Source organism: Phascolarctos cinereus, unplaced genomic scaffold (genome assembly GCF_003287225.1).
Source record: "Phascolarctos cinereus isolate Bilbo 61053 unplaced genomic scaffold, phaCin_HiC Scaffold_3;HRSCAF=262, whole genome shotgun sequence".
Lineage (NCBI taxonomy): Eukaryota > Metazoa > Chordata > Mammalia > Diprotodontia > Phascolarctidae > Phascolarctos > Phascolarctos cinereus.
This window is the reverse complement of record NW_027555736.1, coordinates 23,008,449-23,027,525: the sequence shown is the minus strand read 5'-3', so window position 1 is coordinate 23,027,525 and position 19,077 is coordinate 23,008,449. Positions and strand designations below refer to the sequence as shown.

The window sequence follows — 19,077 nt, the reverse complement described above, 5'->3', positions numbered from 1 at the left end:
CTCTTGTGGTAATGAAGTTGCTGAGTTACAAATATTATCTTGCCATATAGAAATATAAACAGTTTAAGCTTATCAAATTTCTTATGTTTTCTCTTTCTCACTTCTCTTTTACCCTTTTATGTTTCCTTTGAGTCTTGTATTTAGAGGTGATTTATTTTATTCAGCTCCAGTGTTTTAATTAGAAATGTTTGAAATTCCTCTAGTTCCTTAAAATGTCCATCCACCCCACTCCCCCCAAAACTCAGTTTTTCTGGGTAGGTGATTCTTAGTTGTAATCCTAACTCCTTTGCCTCCTGGGAGTTTTCATTTGGATCCCTTTCAGGCCTGATAGGTGGATTTCTTCAATTTCTATTTTTTCCTCTGGTTCTAATATATCAGAGCAGTTTTCTTTGATAATTTCTTGAAAGATGTCCAGGATTTTTTTTTGTGTGATCATGGCTTTCAGGCAGTCCAATAATTGTTATATTATCTCTCCTGGATCTATTTTCTGGGTCAGTTTTTTTTCCCCCAATCAGACATTTCACATTTTTTCTTTTTTTAAACTTTTTTTAAAACTTTGTTTTATCATATCTTGATGTCTCACAGAGTCATTACTTTCCACTTGTTCAATTCTAATTTTTAAGGAATTATTTTCTTCAATGTGCTTTTGTAATTCTTTTTCCATTTGGCCAATTCTATTTTTAGGAAGATATTTTCCTCAGTAAATTTGTGTATATCTTTCTCCATGCTATTGACTCTTTTTTCATGATTTTCTTGCATTACTTTCAGTTCTTTTCCAAATTTTTCTTCTACTTCTCTAATTTGCTTTTTAAAATCCTTTTAAAGCCCCTCCTGGAATATTTTTTGAGCCTGAGACCATATTACATTTTTCTTTCAAGTTTCACATGTAGCCATTTTGACAGAATTGTCCTCCTCTAAGTTTATGCCTTGATCCTCCTAATCACCATAACTTTCTATAGTCAAGCTTTTTTTTCCCCTCATTTTTCCTGCCTTTTTTTGTGACTTGGTGTTTTTATATGAGAATTGGACTCTGGTCCTGCACTGTCCCAAGCTTTTTGTGCTGGGGCTCTGGATCTTACTGCTGGTTTTGACTGGGTTTCAGGGCTTAACTGCTTGCTTTCTCTGGAGGGTAGGCTACCCTTCTGGCTTGTACTGGGGAGGGGGAGCCTCCCTGTTGTTCTCCCCTGGTTGTGGGGTTTAGCTGCTGGTCTGCTCTAGGGGTAGCACCTTGCTGGTGGATTGCTATGGTAGCAGAGTCTGTCTGGTGGCTGGCCCTGGAGGAGAGAACTTGTGGCTGGTCTACCCCAGGGGTGGGGCCATGCTGCTGAGTTGCTGTGGAAACAGGGTCTCTGCTGGTAGGCCCCCGGGGCAGGGTCTCACTGTTGGCCAATCCTGAGTAGGGTCTTCTAGTGGTCAGCAGTGGGTCAAGGCCTTACCAGTGGCTTGTGCTGGGGATGGGTGGGACCTTGCTGAGCTGTACAGACTGCTCGTTTGCCTGGGGGGCTGCTAGTTTGCAGAAGGGTGGGACATCACTAGTGGAATGTCCCAGGCTGCTGCAGGCCCCCTGATGTGAGGCTTGCGGGCTGCAGCTGCTGCTGCTGCTGCTGCTCTGGGACCTTGCTCCCTTCCTACTCCAGTAAGACAGACCTTTCTTGCTGGGCTGGTAAACTGCTTCCCTGCTTCTAGATCAATCCTGAGGCAGCTTTCTGGTTGTTTGTAGGGGGATTGGGGAAGGCTTCAGAGTTCCTTCATCACTCCCCCATCTTGGCACCAGAAGAAGCAATGGGGCTTCTGGGTCACCCACTGTTGTCTGTCCGACAAAGAGCCCATTCTTTGTTGCTACTTGAAGCCACTGGAGAAGCTTGGTAGACTTCATTAGGAGTTACTCACTTTGTTCAGAGGCCCAAATGGGGGCCACAATTGAATTCAATTGAAATTAGAGAAATTAAAACAAAAAGTTTCTTCTGTTGATTAAATTTCCTTTTGTGTGGTAATTATATCCAGCCTTTCCTTTAAACTGTGAAATACAAAAAATGAAGACAAAACAATGAAACAACCATTGTGCTCATCATGAAAAAGTTTGCTTTTGGGTTTTTTTTTTTGGTTACATTAGAAAAACATGTTTACTGTGAGCATTTGGTTTTTACAACTATCTCATCTTTTAGGCCATTGTTGGAGGGTAGACCTTTTTAGAAAATGCAGAACTTTGAACTACCAACATATCAATAGCTTTATCTCATGTCCCCTTTGTAGTTACCTCTCCTGCCCCAGAAGGTAGGCATGTAGGTATGACCTACCCCCATTTTACAGATAGGGAAAACTGAGTCCCAAGAAGATGAAGGAAGTAGATTCTGGTCAAATGCGTATTATGCGTCAGAGGCAGAATTCCAGCTAAGTCTCCCCAGAATTCAGGGTCACTGTTCTTTCCTCTCTACTGTAGCCCCTTTCTACTGAAGCCTGAAGAGATACCTCTTCTCCCAGTCCTTCTGTATTTTAACTGAATGATGCTGAGTACCCTCCATGCCTTAGGTAGAGTATAATGAAAATAACGTCTTGGACTTGGCCAAGGGTTTGAACCTAATTTCTTCCCTTTACAAACTGTTTAACCTTAGGGCCATCTCAGAATCTCTTGATATTCTGTAATTAGTTATGGGCTCTAAGTCCTTCTCTCTCTCCATGTGCCTTTTATACTTATATTAGGTCACTGGCATCATGTTAATTAGCATTTGTTGATTTCTTCCTTTCCAAGAACTTTTAGGGATAATAATAAAAATGAGTGATCCATTGAATTGGCACAAAGTTATTACATATCACCATCTTCCTTTGGCTGGATTTCTTGAATGAACACAAAGTTGCAGCCTCAAAAAATCCTAGAGTCTCAGAGTTGGAAGGAACATGCTCCAGTGGAAAGAGGGGCCAAGTTCAAATCCAAGTTTTGTCACATACTACCTAGCTGATCATGAATAAGTCCTGTAAACTCTCTGAGACTTAATTCTGATATCTATAAAATGAGGGGGTTGGCATAGATGGCTTCAAAGGTCCTTTCCAGTTCTAGAACAAAGAACCTATGAGATGAAATGATCTCAAAGGCTGTTTAGACCTAATCTGGAAAATGTTCCCTTCTAGAGCATATGCAAGTTGCTGTCACTTAATCTCTGCTTAGAAATCTCCAGTGAGAAGCCTGGGATTCCTATAGTATTTATTTCTTTTCCATTTATGCTGTGACTCTTTGAAATATAACTTTTATCTTCACCACTACATTAAAACTCTTCTTAAATAAATACAAGTAGATAAAGCTTTGGGGGAGGAGAGGTGTCTATTTAGCATTCTCCTGCACCAAACCCTTTTAACCTCCTCTGTGGTGACATGCTGTCTCCAGCCTCCTGGACACTGATCACTTGGTCCTCTGTTTTTGTCTCAATCACCCGTTTTATCACTGACTGACTTCTCATTTCTGGTATTGATGAACTATGAGTTATCCCTAAATCTTCATCAGAGGTTCCCTATACATGTACCCTAAGCTCATTTCCTGTAGATTGTAGACTTCTTGGGCTGAGGCTGTTTCATTTTTTCTTTGTATCTTTGTATTTGTGTATTTGTCCTGGGCAGAGTTATACTGAAAAATCCTTGGGAATAGGGTCAGAATGATGTCTTCTGTTCCTTTTGCACCTTTCAAGATGTTCTACATAAAATAAGCACTCAGGTATTAATACCTGGCCTACTCTAGTAATGCTTTGAAGTAGATATACACTAGAAAAATGTTTTCTAAGTACTTTACTAGTTTGGAATTTGAATTAGAGGCTAATGTGAGTATCATTTTTACTGTGAATTATCTAGTTCTGTTGAATTATTGGTCCATAGTAATCTCTTCCTATATGCAAGGTCAGGAGTTAGATCACAGGCATCCCGACTGCCAAAAATATAAATGTTACCCATTGGTAACATGATTTCCCAGAGCTAGGCTCACATGTGTGGAATACACACAAGGTGTAGAACACCTTAACACATACCAATCCATTCAACACCTTTCTAACTTTTCCACAAATTCCTCATAGTGTCAAACATCATAATTGTACCTGCCCACCTCATAGTAAGCCAGATGTTACCTCGAACCACCAGCCAGACATGCCCTTTCCACAAAATTCAATTTGTCATTAACGATACAGTAACAGTATCAGGAGCCTCTGCAAGAAAGGATAAAGAAAACATCTGACTGAGGGTTTGTCTTCAAGACAGAAAGGCAGATCTGAAATAGTCTTTGTCCAACAGCAGCTTATGTTCTGTCTTTGTCTGTGCCCTTAGAAGGTATGCTAACGGACCTGTCTTGTGTTTACAGTACAGCATTTCGTCTGCCCCTCATCTGTGGCCGCTAAAGGATTCATCAGTTTGTTCCTCTGCCAGTACAGTGCTGATCTGTGGAACATTGGAATCAGCCTCTTCATCCAGGACGGGCCTTTCCTCATTGTCCGCCTCATACTGATGACCTATTTTGGAGTGATCAACCAGATGCTGGTGTTCTTTGCTGCCAAGAACTTCCTCGTTGTGATGTTGCAGCTCTACCGCCTAATTGTGCTGGTGCTAGATGTGCAGGCTTCCTTGAGGAAACAGCCTCAAAGTCTGAAAGGAGAGGAGAGCTTTCCAAGTCAGCCTAGGGAAAGTAGGCTTTCACCCAGCACCAGAGACAGTGAGACCACAGAAGCAGCAACTATTCCTTTAGAAGACTTCCCAGGGACAGCTGAGTGTTGCTGAATTCAAAGATGAAGTCTTCCCAATAGTATGTTACTTCAGCAATCCACCAAGCATTTATTAAATGCTTAATGTGTGCCAGGCACTAGGGAAACAGACTGAAACAAAAGAATCTCTGACCACAAGGAGTTTATAGTCTACTGGAAAGTAAACTTCTGTAAAGTTACTTCTTTTAGTTTCTGAGTCTTTTTATTGCATCAGAATATAAGTCATTTTGACTTGATCTTTTTTTCTCATCTTAGCACAGAACTTTGTTTAAAGATTAAAAGAAAAAGAAGAGATTTTGAAGAATCACCAAGAGATTTTTTTTAGATGACTCTGCTAAACGAAAGCTCTTTGGCTGATTGCTATCATTCTAACTTTCATCTGATGGAATCAGGGAGCACCAGTTCAGAGATTCAAGAGCTCTGGATGCATGAGAACAATATGTAGAGATGTTGTTAGGGGCTTTAGTTGCATGTCCTTGGAAAACGATGAATAGAAAGATGAAATATCAAAAAGGCCGCCTGAAAATACTGAGCCTTGGACTTTGTTTCTATCAACAGACTAAGTCTCCTTTTCCATTTCTACCTATGTCTTTGTGACATAAAAGGTTACATTCAGTGAATGCAGAACAAATCAAAGAAGGAAAAAATGTCATAAAAATTACCTCATTGTGGGCAGGATGCTAGGAAAAGCCCCTGCCCATTCATAGATGCACAGGTCATCCCAGAAAAGAAAAATCTTGCATCTGGGCCTAGAGAGTCATTCACAATGGTTTATAGACTCTCAAGAAATAGTATGATACTTGGATCTAGTTCAGTGGGAGCCCTTTATTTATATGCATGGGCCCATCCTGCTTAATGACATTTCTTGGTTCTACAAAAATGCCATGTCAGGTGAAACAATATTACAGGGGTCAACATCCCATAGCAACAATGTCAAGAACGGCTGTTTGGCCAGAGAGTGCTATGGTGAACTTTCACTGTTTCATGGCATAGTTTGGTTATGAAGTACCAATGATATGGTTGTAAAACAACTTTAGTCAGGTCATCTTACACAGACTGGGTAGTTAGACCAGTTTCAGTGTCAGAAGTACTGGTGCCTACCAGGCAAAGTGGTTGTTTCTGTTTTCTACATTCTTGGAAGTACACAACCACTAAGTTTCCTAATTATAGATTGTAGTTGGCTTACAGCGGTTCACTGAGTCCAGTCTTCTAACTTTACACATTAGGAAAGTGAAGCCCTGAGAGATGACCAGATCACAAATGGAGAGTTCCACAGGGCCTTGAGGGAAGCAGGTGTAGGCCCCACATTTTAGAAATGAGGAAATGGAGGCCAAGAGAAATTAACTGCCCAAATTGTAAACATCAGAGCCTATAAACATCAAAGTCTTCAGACTCACTATGGAGTACTGTGTAGACCTTTTGGCCTAGAGCCTTGCTGAGCCATGAGACACATCAGCATAAGAAGTGCTGATACAAAGAATGTTGAATTTAATAGCTAGCTTTTACATATAATTTTATGTGTTGTCTTATTTGATCCTCACAATGACCTGTGAGGTAGGTGCTCATAAGTGTCCCTCTTTGACAGTTGAGGAAACTGAGGCAAAGGTTTGCCTAACTTGCCCAGGATCACCCAGCTTCTAAGGTGTCTGAGGCAGGATTTGAACTCAGGTCTTCCTGACTCCAAATGCACTGCTCCACCTAGCAGACTAGGGTTTCACATTCTTTTTGAACCCCTAGAGTCTCTCGTGCTACTACCACCAGAAGAGAAAAACATCGAGGTTCCTTCTGAACCACTATTTACAAGTGCCTTTTTCCCTGGGCTGATGGTAGTGGTAGGTGGGGGCAGTTCTCACGCCAGCCAGAAATTTAGGAAAAGTCAGTCAGAACCATATGGAAAGCAGGCCTCATATTCATTTCACTTCTTCCCCCCCAAGAAATGAGCTTTCATTTCTCTGACATAGAAACATCTGCCTGTTTTATTTCATAAACTTGCATGCCTTTCAGCATGGCTGATTTTGGCGTCTTTTCCAATAATTAATGTATATTTTAACATGTTGCGTTCTACCAATGGCAGGAAATCACAAAGAATGCAGATGTTAGTTCAAGTTGAGCATTAACTTCCTAACAATTACGGGTGCCCCAAACCAGCATGAGTTGCCTTATGGGGGTAGTGAATTATTTGCTCCTGGGAGTATTCAAGGAAAGGCTTTCATAGATAGTGAGGGTTCTTGCTTTAGGTTGTGTTCTGTTCTGGTACTGGAGACATAGGACCCGAATTCACAGAATACAAGATGGACAGCTGGACTGGAGGCCAGAGGTCATCTGCATTTGACAGAAACTGGAGCCAAGAGAGGTGAAGGGATTGCCCTAAATCATAATAAAGAGAAGAGCCTGGATTCAAACTCAGGTCATCCTATTCCAAATGTAGCCCCTCCCCCTTCATCACTCTGCCAATTACTTCCTAAGTGACCTTCATCAACTGGTTTCACCTTCATGGGCCTCAGTTTCCTCTTTTGTAAAATGAGAAGTTTGGACAAGATGAATCTTAAGGCCCTTCCAGATTGAAATCTCTGTTCCTATGAATGTGGTAATAACATTTTCAAACCATATTGTGCTTTTAAAAACTTTTGCTAAAAATTTGGGGTAACTTGTACTTTTTTTCCCTTGCCTATATTGTCATAGCATTGAGATGGTTCTTAGAGATAAGCCGTGGGGTAGCCTTGAATTAGTGTGACCCAGGAACAACTGGGCCAGAGGACTTTGTCTTCAAATTTCCCCACAACATGATGTCATGTGGACAGGTTAGAGGAACAGGTTTATGGACATGCTCTGCTCTCAAGAGAAGAAATCTATATCTGATTCACTTAATTCCATCCCCAGTCCTTGTTTGCTCTCAGTCATATGTTTCTCTCTCTGTCTCTGTGTCTCTGTCTCTGTGTCTCTTTCTCTGTCTGTCTCTCCCCTCCCCCCTCTCCTTTCCCCACTTCCTCCTCCTCTTCCTCCTCCTTCTCCTCCTCCTCCTCCTCCTCTTCCTCCTCCTCCTTCTTCTTCTTCTTCTTCTTCTTCTTCTTCTTCTTCTTCTTCTTCTTCTTCTTCTTCTTCTTCTTCTTCTTCTTCTTCTTCTTCTTCTTCTTCCTGTCTCTCTCTCCCTCTCTCTCTCTCTCTTTCTTTCTCTCTCCCCCTCTGCTCTCCCTCTCTGTTTTCTTATTTAAACATAAGGATGTAATTACACATGAAACTAATGGATGCATTTATAATCTTCCATAATAATTTTAAGAGTGGGAATATAATACTTATGTGAATGTAAGGAACCTGTCAACTTCAAAAAGCAAGGCATTTGCAGTGACCAGCTAATCACTGCGAGGCTGAATAGTAGCTCTTTTTCTAAAAAGGCCTATGTGCAATTGGGTTCCACGTTGCATATTTTCCTCCATCTCTTGTAAGCTGGGTGTTATTGCGGATTTGCTCCTGGCATTATTTTCACATTTAAATATTTTCTTCCAGGAAAACAAGCATCGACTCTCCAAAAATAGATTCTCTATGAAAAAGGGTATGACTGGTATAAGCATATTTTCAGATGGATCCCAATTGGAGACCTGGCAGGGCTTTCTGAATGGGTTTTTAGAGCTTAAGTAAGGCATCTATCATCTGCTCTCTTCGGGAGGGTTTATAAGGCCTGCCTGTCTGAACTGCTGGAGGACAGACAGGACAGTGAATGAGATCAAGTGGGTAAAGCATTTTGCAAATTCTAAAAGGACTTCATCAAACTCATTGCTGTCTTTGCCAGTTACTATTACTGATTTTGTTATTGTTGGTGGTGGTTATTTTTATGGTGCCCAGCATCAATCAGGCCATGCACAGTGGTGCAAACCTGGTCCAAGAGGAGCAAGGAGGCTGGGAGGCAGAGTGGATAGGGCACTGGATTTGGAGTCAGAAAGACCTGGTTTCCAATACTGCCTCATTAGCTCTGTGACCCTGGGTGAGTTATTTAACCTCTCAACCTCTGCTTTTTTATCTGCAGAATGAGAATATGATTTTACAGAGTTGTGAGATATGTGCAAAACCTTTTGTAATATCTTAAGGGACTGTATAAACTGCGACTATTAACATTACCAACCTCCCTGAGCTTTGGTTTCATCATCCATTAAAAAAAGAGAGGGAATTGACAATAGCATTGCATCACAGGGTTGTTGTGAAGCTCAAATAAGGTAATTGACATTAAGTGCTTTGTAATCAATTAAACTAAAAGCATTTATTAAGCCCTTAGTAGTGTGCTGTGTTATAGCCTGGGGATTCAGGGAGGAAACTCAAGCAATCCCTACCCTCAAGGGTCTTGGAATTTACTGAAGTAAATAAATTAATCAACCCACAACATTTATTGTCTGTGGTGTTTGCAGAGACACAAAGGAAAAAAAAGCAAAAAAAAAAAACCCAACAGTTGCTTAAAGGATTATATAAATATCTGCTATGATTATTGTCCTGTGGGAAAATCTAAACATGATATACCACTTTTGGATGAGTAGGCTTAAACCTGCATTGGTTATGTTTTTCTTTGGAAATGGAAGTAGGAATAATGGGAAAGGGACAAGCAGCTTCCATTGGACACAAATACTCCAGAAAGGGCTGAGTGGCTCAGTGGACAGTGCTTAGGATTTGGAATTAAGAAGGCCTGAGTTCATATCCTGCCTTGGATACTCACCAGCTGCGTGCCCATGAATAAGTCCCCTCTCTTCCTTAAGCTTCAGTTTCCTCACCCTGCCAAATAGGAACGCCAATAGTTCTCAGCTTATGTGGTAGTGGGTGCAAGATCAGGGGTGAGAATATTTATAAGGCATTTTTTTTTCAAATTTTAAATGTACTAATTTTAAATAAAAGCATTTTTTATTTGGCCAAATTTGAAGTATAATAAAATGCCAGTTATTATTTTGCCCCAAAAGACAACATGAAATTGGTAAATTTGCTTTGTTCTGCCTTCTCATAAATGTATTTCCTTATCAACAGAAAATGACAAGATCTCTAGAGGCAGTGGGATGCAGTGGAGGCAGAGGGGGATGATTCAGGTTAAAGTTTTGTCTCTGAGCTGTGGGGTCATGAGTAAGTCACTCATTCTTGATCATAGGACCATAGATGGAGAATTGGAAGGACCTTAGCCATCTAGCCCAAGCCCTTCATTTTACAGATGAGGCAACTAAGGTCCACAGAAGTCAAGTGACTTGTCCAAGGTCACACAGGTAACAAATAGCAGAGCTGGGATTCCAACTCAGGTCCTGGTATACCAAGGCTGGTGATCTTTCTACTACACTGCACTATAATTTAACCTCTCAGTGCCCCAAGCAACTCTCTAGGACCAGAAGTGTCATGCCAGTTGCTCGGTAAAAATTAATAGCTGGCATTTATAGAGAGTTTCCTAATTGTAAAGCACTTTACATTTGTTCATTTGATCCTCTCCCTGCCCCTCCAAGGTAGGCCATGCATATATCATTATTCTTATCTTGCATAGAAGTAAACTGAGGCTCAGAGAGGGAAAGCAGCTGGTGTGGGGTTACACAGTTGTGAATTATTAGAACCATAACTTGAACCCAGGTTCTCAGACTCCTAGAGCTCTTTCCACTACTCTGGGCTGTGAAGACCCCACAATATGGTTCATATAGGGTAGAATTCAGGATTTAAATATTTTTGATGTTGCTATTCTTTCCTAGCCACTGAGAAGACCCTTATAGGCAAGTGTACTCAGGAAATTCCCGTGTCACTTTTGCAGTTGGCTCCTAATACTAATCCATATTTGGGGCTAACTCTGGAACAGTTGATTTTTTTAACTCCATTTCTTTTTTTTCCCTTCTACTCCACTTCTAGGTGACTTATTAGCTTCCAGATGGGAGTATTAGCAAAGAGACCACTGGATTATTGGTTTGTAGAATCATAAATTTAGAGAAGTTATCCGTCCAATCCTCTAATTTTGTATATAAGAAAGCAGAGGGACAGAGAGAGGTCACACAGCTAGTAAGTGTTTGAGGTACAATATGAAGGCAGAACAGCCAGCCTACCCCATCTCTCTCTCCCCTCCATCTGCCCCCCTCCTCTCTCTCTTTCCCCTACCTAAAGCCAGGAAAACAAGATGTTTCTTCTTTACATGGATACAACATCCAGCCCATGGAATACAGACAACAATTGAAAATTTAAACTAAAGGCTTTGAGTCATCAGGAAATGAAGGGTCTAAAATTGGCACCACAGGTACTGGCCAGGCATACAGCAAGCACTTCATAAATGTATGTTGATGGGTTGTTTGGAAGGGAACTAGTTCAACCCCATTCTTTTTACCGATGAATAAACTGAGGGCCCAGAGGTGCTGTGTGTCCCCTAAGGTTACACAGGTCAAAGGTGGCAAAGACAGGATTTGAAGCCAGACTCTCTGACTGCAAATGTAGTCCAATGGTTAGCACAGGATCTGGCACTAGCTGCTCAAAAAAAGTTTGTTGACTGATTGACAGTCCTCATTTTACCTCCCTCTTTTACTTCTGGCTGCTCTATTTCACATTCAGAACATTCCAAGCCATGTTATGTGAGTCATCCAAACCAAGGTTAAAATTGGGCTGCTGAGGAGGTCTATAATTTTTGGTCCTGGACAGATTTCTTCTGCACAATAAGGGCCCTAAGAAAACGCCCCATGAATATTTGAATAGTGAACTGATAAAGGCTGGCATTTCATGGATCTCTGTCATGCAGGATATGTTTTCTTTCTGGAATGTTTTCAGAGAAGACAAGACCAGCCCATCCACTCTTGAGTTAGATTCACATAAACCTAGTTGTTTTTTTTCTCATCAACTCATTGTCTAGCCATTTCAAATTATTTCTAGAACTTTCTCAGTTGACCTTTGTAGTTTACTCCATGCACTAAATACTTTATATAAAATGTTTATCTTAGCGTCTTTTCCTGTCTCTCTTCCTCAGATCTACTTGATAATTCAGCTTCTTGGGGTGGGTTGGAGCTCTGGTTAGCCAGAACAGGAATAGCCCGATTAACAAATGGATTTGTTTCTGCTGTGACCTTGACCCTCTTGATATCGATGGCCTATTTTCAATGGAAGTAGAATTTGCTTTGACTATTTGAAAGAAAAACAAAAGTGTACTTGTCTGTTGTCTTTTTCCAGAGGGAAAAGGATAGTATTAATGTCCTCCAGTCCTTTAAGCTACTTTTAGTTCCTAAAATGAATCCTAATTGAAAAATGGACAGGTTCCATTTCTTCTTGGAAGGAAGTGCGCAGCGGAGTATAGGGGGAACTATGTTTGACCCTGGGTTAACATTGTTATCAGTGACTTGGATAACAGTCATGCCTATTCAATTTGCGAATGAAACAAAGCTGGAGAGAGAGAGAGAGAGAGAGAGAGAGAGAGAGAGAGAGAGAGAGAGAGAGTGAGTGAGCACATTGCAGAGCTGGGATCTGAAAATATCTTGACAGGCTTGAACATTAAGACAAATATGGTAAGATGAAATTTGCTTCGGACAAATATCATCTTAGTCTTGTGTTCAAAAAACCAACATCTCAAGGACAAGATGGGTGAAACATAGGTGGTCAGCATTTACAAAAGAAAGGTGTGGGGGTGACCATGGATCAGAAGTTCAGTGGGAGTCAACAGTTTGATATGGGAGCCAAGTCAGCTAATGGACTCTGATTCTGGATCAAGAGAAGGTGGGCGTCCAAGCGGACACATCAGCTCTGCTGTACGCTGGCGGAATCAGACTACTCGTGGAGGGCTGTCTTGTGTTCATTATGGGCACCATGATTTAGGAAGACTTTTGCTAAGCTAGAGAATGTCCAGAAGAGACCAACAAAATGGTGAAGGTCCTCAATTTCATACCATGTCAGGATCAGTTGAAGGAATTTGAAATAGCCTGGTGATGAGAATACTTAGCCGGGACTTGTTAGCTGTGAGATTCTGTTTTCTCTATCCAACGAAGCCAAACCAAACTCCTTATCTTTTCCCTCTAAACTTTCCCCACTCCTCCCTTCCCTATCACCCAAACACCATCTTCCCAGTCCCTCAGACTCTCACCTGGGTGTGATCCTTGACTCCACATTATCTCTCACTCCCTAAATCCAATCTGTTGCCAAGGCCTGTCCCTTTTACCTTTGTAACATCTCTTAGATATGTCCCTGTCTTTCTTCTGCCATGGCCACCACTCGGATGCTGGACCTCATCACCTCATACCTGGACTAGGCAATAGCTGCTCCCTGCCTCAAGTTTCTTCCCACACCAGTCCATCCTTCATTCAGCCACCAAAGTGATCTTCTGACCATCTCATTCCCCTATTCAAATAAACTCCAGAGGCTCCCTATGGCCTCCAGGCTCAAATACAAAACACTCTGCTTGGTGTTCAAAGCTGTTTATGACCTAGCACCATCATACCTTCCTACTCTTCTTATAGCTTTCCCCATAACAGTACTCTTCCATCCAGTGACACTGGTCTCCTGGCTGTCCCATGAACAAGATACTTGGCCTGTCCCTCATTACTGAAATGCTCTCCATCTCTGTCTCTTTCTTCTGTATGCATAGATATATGTATATTTACATAAACATGTAAATATATTTGGTATTCATTGGTATGTGCATGGATATGCATATCCTATACATATATTTGTATAATCTATACACACACCTATACACATACACAAATAAATAAATGGTGTGTGTATATGCAAATAAAACAAAAGGCACTCAGGGACTGGCTGTAATACAAGGCATCAAGAAATGCTTCATGTAGCAGGTGATGTTTGACCTCTAACTTGAAGGAAATAAGGGAAATGAGGTAGCAGTAAGAAGGGAGGGCATTCCAGGCATGGGGCACAGCCAATGCAAAGGCCCAGAAGTGGCCCCCGTGGGACTAACAGCTCCTAATTCCCAGAACCTTGGCCAAGATCACATTGGCTTTTTTTTTTGCCACCTTATTACCCTGCTGGTCACATTTCTCAGGTTATCTACCAACACTGCCTGATCTTTTTCAGACAACCTGCTTTCTAACCATCCCTCCTACATTTAGCCCTTTCGAATGGTGTCTGATTAGATTCAGCTTGTCAAGGGCTTTTGGGATCCTGATTCTGCGGTTTACTGTATTCACTATCACTTCCTTTTCTGTGCCGTCTACAGACTTGATGAGCATGCCCTTTATGCCTTTATCCAACTCATTGATTTAAAAATATTAAACAGCATAGAATCGAGCACAGATCCCTGCTGGCCTCCCCTGGAGACCTGCCATTTCACCATGAACTATTAACAACTTCTCTTAGAGTCTGGCAATGCAATCAGCTCCACATGCCTCTAATTGTGTTATCTTGGAGTCCACACCTCTCCACCCTTTCAACAAGGCTTTTATGCGATGCTTTATCCAAAGTTTGTCCAAGCTCACCCAGGTAAACAAGCCAGGATTTGAAATCAGGGTCTTCCAGTTCTAAGTACGTTGTTCTTTTCATCTCACCGTGACTTGCTGAGGGTCCCACAGGTAGGCAAGAGTAGGATCAGGATTTGGACAAGGGTCCTTTTTCCTCTGGGCTGTCCTACTTCTGGCCAGTGCTCCCTTTTTATTTCAAGGAAAAGTCATTATCTGCCCAGGGCTAGATGAGTGCCTGTCAGTGAAAAAGTTGGAAAAATGAGATTGTGGATAAAAAAATAGAAATACATATTCATATCCCTGGTCTATTTTATTCATTCAGTTTCTAGGCAGTACTTTTTTTCCCCTGCACTATATTTAACTTGCCTTAGTAACAACATTTAGCCGTGCCAGAAGGTCACATGCCCAGGTTCCAGCTTTCCATGTGTTACGGCCTTTTATGTTCACAAACCAGCAGGCTCAGACTCCACACTCACCACTTTTCTTTCCTACTCCTGTATTTGCTCGTTAATATGTGCAAAGAGAACAAATTGTTCATTTATAAATAGACATTAGGATAATTGATCTCTGTTTTCCTATATAATATTTTAGAAAGGAGAATTGAGGATTAAACACTCTAGGTGCCCACTTTCATATTGCATAGTTATTTTGTGATGTTTGGAGGAATGCCAACTATTCTTATGATTTCTCTGGTTGACCAAAATAAGGAAATTAAAATCTCTCCCTATGTCAACCCACTACCACCATCACCACCACCACAACCACAAACATGGAGTTATAGTGCCACAAAGCCCACAATTAGCCTAAGCATTTGTTTACTTTATGTAACACCCCTCAGTCAGAAGCTGCCCATTAGCCACACCTGTAACTAGGAGAGGGTAACTGGGACTTTGTCCAGTACACTGAGATTTAAAGATGCTGACAACACTTGCACTTTTTCAGCAGGTAGAAACATCTGAACTTAGCACCTAGTTAGCAAGATTAATTAGTTAAAATGGGAAACTGCCAGATGGCAAACTTCCTCTCCACGGTAGCTGTACCCTGAAGTAAGTTGTTCTTCCACCCTGAAATCCTCTGCTTCCTGTCTCAGTGGTGGATCTTGCAGCCTGTCATTGAGTGGACCTGAGGGTCTCTGCCTCTCCCCACAGGATGGTTTCCCATCATGCCCTATCCTATGGTCCTTTTTGTACCAAGCCATCTCACATCAGCAACTCATTTTGTTGTACTGTGTGCCCAGGGGGGTCATGTTTCTTTAATTGCTTGCCCCACATCCTGGAACTATTTACGGCTCTGCTATCCACACTGAAACCCAGGCAGTGGAGGGGAAATCTCTGGCAGTGTTTGTGCATCAACATTCCAATTGGAACCTAGTGCCCAATCTACCCTTTGATACTAAAATCCTGCTTACTCAGCACTTCCTGGCGCTCTCATGATGTAGGACTCTAGCCAACTCCCAACCTCCTATTTCTTTCATTTGTATTCATACATTATTATGTTCTTGGTATGAATCCCTTCCTTGTACTCCTGGACTGTCATTCCTAGATGGTTTAGCCCCTCCTCCTGCTTATCCACTCCCCACCTGCCCACTGTACTATCAGTGCCCCGCGAGGAAGCTGTTCCAATATACACAAACTCCCCTTAGCCATAGCCCTGTGTTGTGCAGCCCTTTGAGTTTACCTTATCTGAACCTTGGCTTTCCAAGGATGTGTCCACTTCCCCTGTGGGTGTAGCCAGTGCTTCTGCCCCTCCACATTGCATACACGGAGAGGAGATGAGGTCAGGGCCACTTTTAGCCCATGGTTCTGCAATCATCCATTAATATCTTCTCTGAAGTCCCCACATCTGCTTATCTCCCCCTCTCTGCATCCTATTCACCAGTGCCTAATACCTTCCCAAAATGGGGCTAATCTTTTCAAACAAAAATCAGTAATGCATACAGATCACCTTGTAGGATCAAGTAAAGAATACCCCGACTGACCGGGGAGGGAAGAACTTCTTGAGATGAGTAGAGAAGATGCAAAAATAAGGTCTCATCTGCCATCTTGCAGGGGAACATCTGAAAAGGTGTCTATGTTATAACCTAGCTGTGCCCCCTCCACTTCTATGCAATAGCTCCCCTTTCTTAACATTATTAGAGCGGTTATTTGGCATTTTTACATGATGGGTTAATGGAGGCTTCACACTATACACTGAGATGGCCTACATATAATGGTCACTGGCTGGGTGAATAGATCATGAGATGCCAGGGAATTGAGCAGGGAACCATTTCACCAAGCAGTGTGGATTGGGGAAGATGGCCAGAGTAGATGACTTTCTACTTGGTGAGGATCAGATATCTATAGGTCAGCTCAGTCATGCAGACAGGCAGTCAGTCAGGCAATCAACAAACCTTTATTAAGCATTGACTGTGCCTGGCACTATAGAGACAAAAAAAGATGAACATAGTCTTAGATCTCAAGGAGCTCATATTCTAATGGAGAAGACAATATGCAAAGAACTGTATCCACACAAAATAGATACAGGTTCCTGATTAGGAAGCTGACAGGGCTCTCCCAGAGTGGACCAAATGGTCTCTCATCTATCACTCTGCCCAAAACTGTATGACTGTCATTGCTGCAAAAGCACCTGGATAAGCTAAAACATCCTATAGAAATGTCAGGTACTATAGCTACTATTTGGAAATGGTCTTGCCATCTAAAGTGATACATCCTTCTGGTCAAAACTCAGAAAGAAAACATATCTTGGTGATTGGGAAGACAGAGATGTATCTAGTTCACAGAATCAATAGGATGGAAGAAATAGGCTTCATTCATTCATTCCCTCAACAAGTATCTAACATCTACTGTGTACAACACAACGCAGTCTCTAGACAAAAACCATCCATTTATAATATGTGGAATCTGGGTTTCATGTATGAACCATACTCTAGAAGCCCCATTCTCTCCAATGAGAGAAGCTTCTAGGGCTATTGGCCAGATCTCCACACTCGGTCCTCATGTAGATATCTATTCCTGGCAGCTTTAATCTACCTGAAATTCCTGAAGAAATGGGGAATTGACAAAAGTTTTGCTGCATGTTTTCCCTCCCTTTAGAGCTGTGGTAGATGAAAATAGCACATAGAGAACTGTTGACCAAAATGATGCAAATGTTTAAATTTAAAATGGTACCTTGTGAACCATTTTCTATTTGTTTTTGGTATGAGAAAGCTTCTGTGAAATATCCTTCCAATATTGAAGCTTTTGTTGTAGTCATTACAATTGGATTTGCTTGAAGTTAAGAAAAAAGGCACTTTAAAACATAATATTGCTTCATACCCAGTTTAAGAAGAACATAAGATGATATATTTAAAATAGATATCTCAAAGGCTGTCTAGTCCAAAACTCTCATTTTTTTTAGTGCAATAAGTTCATTTTTGAAAATGTACACAAATGTTGAACTATTTCATGCAGCTTTAGCGGCTGGAGCATCTCCACCCTTGGTGTTCCTGGTAGAGATCACTTGTTCTGTGTTTGGAAACCAGCTTAGTCAGACCTTTACTGCACAGTTCCTGGAGGGCTGCCCGGGCTAGAGAACCCTGGAGCTTCAGTTTCTGTGAGACTACTGCAGGGGTGATAAGTTTATAGTTGGGGACCTCTGTGCAGAGTTTGTCGTATGATGCTTTGTCAAACAGAACCAGATTGTTGAGCTTGTCTCGAACTTTTCCCTTGGACCACTTCTTCTTAGCCTTGTCCCCAGATTTGTTCATGGGATCTTGGTCCTTCACCAACTTGCCGGCATCTTTCTTCTTATTGTCCTTGGGCAGCATGGTGAGGCTTCAGGAACTCCCGCTGCTGCTGCCTCCAAGCTAAGATGTCGGACAGAAAGCCAAAACACTCATTTTTCAATTGAGAGAACTAAGGACCTAATCCCTAATAGTGTCTCTCTATACTCCCTCCACCCATCAGCCCCTGACTCTGATGAGCATCACTATCCAGCATAGAATCCATTCAGTAATCCCTTTGGTGCCATTAAAGTCTCTGTCATACTCTTCCTTTGGGCTTTCCTTGCCATCCTGTGATGACAAGCGGCAGACCTGAACCCTGCCAGCCCTCCCCTCTAAAAGGAAGATAGTTATGGTGTGGAGACATGCTCTGCTTGATTCTGAAGCATGTGGCAGCAGGGCTCAGTTAGAGAAGGAAATGAAAGTTAGATTTGGAGAAGGACTCCATTATGTATATGGGGTCTGGATCAGGTTTGAAGTAAAGGGGATGAGCATCCAGCTAGGGCCAATTCTTCCTTCCAAAAGGCACTTGGTGCAAGGACTGAGAGGCCAGTGAAAAGTCAATTCCTCCGCATGGGAGGAAGTCAAGGCAACTTGGAGGTTTAGTCCTTAGGGAATCGAAGTGCAAGGAGTCAGAAAATAAGTAATAGGGGAATTATAAGGGAGGAAAATGGAAATTACCAATAGTGTCAGGAGGAAGAAAACATTAAAAGCTCTGAGCACGAGCCAATAAAACAAAGAAGAGAAGGACCGGAAAGGAAGATAGCTAAACAAATCAAAACACGTCTAAATAATATTGAAAGACAAAGAAAATTAACACTTGATGAGGCAAAGAACCCTAAGACAGAATAAAAAATAAGCCAACAAGATGTCCCTGGATGGTTCTAAAAAAAAAAAAGAATTATACAAGAAGAATTTGTGGCCTGCATAGCAGGGAGAGGGAGGGAGGGAGAGAGAGAGAGAGAGAGAGAGAGAGAGAGAGAGAGAGAGAGAGAGAGAGAGAGAGAGAGAGAGAGAGAGAAAATTGATTTCAAGTACATATATAGAGAAGTGAAGGACAATTAAAACAAAGGGCAATACTTTTAAAATAAAACTAGATCTCTACAAAAGAAAAATATATTGATCTTGAAGACAAGGATGAATAGAGATAAATTCAGGAACGTAGGCTTCCAAAATGACCACAAGTTTAAAAAAAATT

The 19,077-nt window shown here is 41.6% G+C and overlaps 1 protein-coding gene and 1 pseudogene across 1 annotated transcript in view; one reads left to right on the top strand and one right to left on the bottom strand.

Annotated features, from left to right (window-relative positions):
- Positions 1-8,992, top strand: part of TMEM26 (transmembrane protein 26) — a 59,205-nt gene extending 50,213 nt beyond the window's left edge. Inside the window, exon 6 of the mRNA XM_020998234.2 lies at positions 4,337-8,992. Coding sequence (XP_020853893.1) covers positions 4,337-4,749 — 413 coding nt within the window. The 3' untranslated portion in view covers positions 4,750-8,992. The remainder of the gene's footprint in view (positions 1-4,336) is intronic.
- An 8,566-nt stretch (positions 8,993-17,558) lies between these two features.
- On the bottom strand, positions 17,559-18,197 carry LOC144456244 (small ribosomal subunit protein eS25 pseudogene; annotated as a pseudogene).
- Positions 18,198-19,077: the final 880 nt, after the last annotated feature.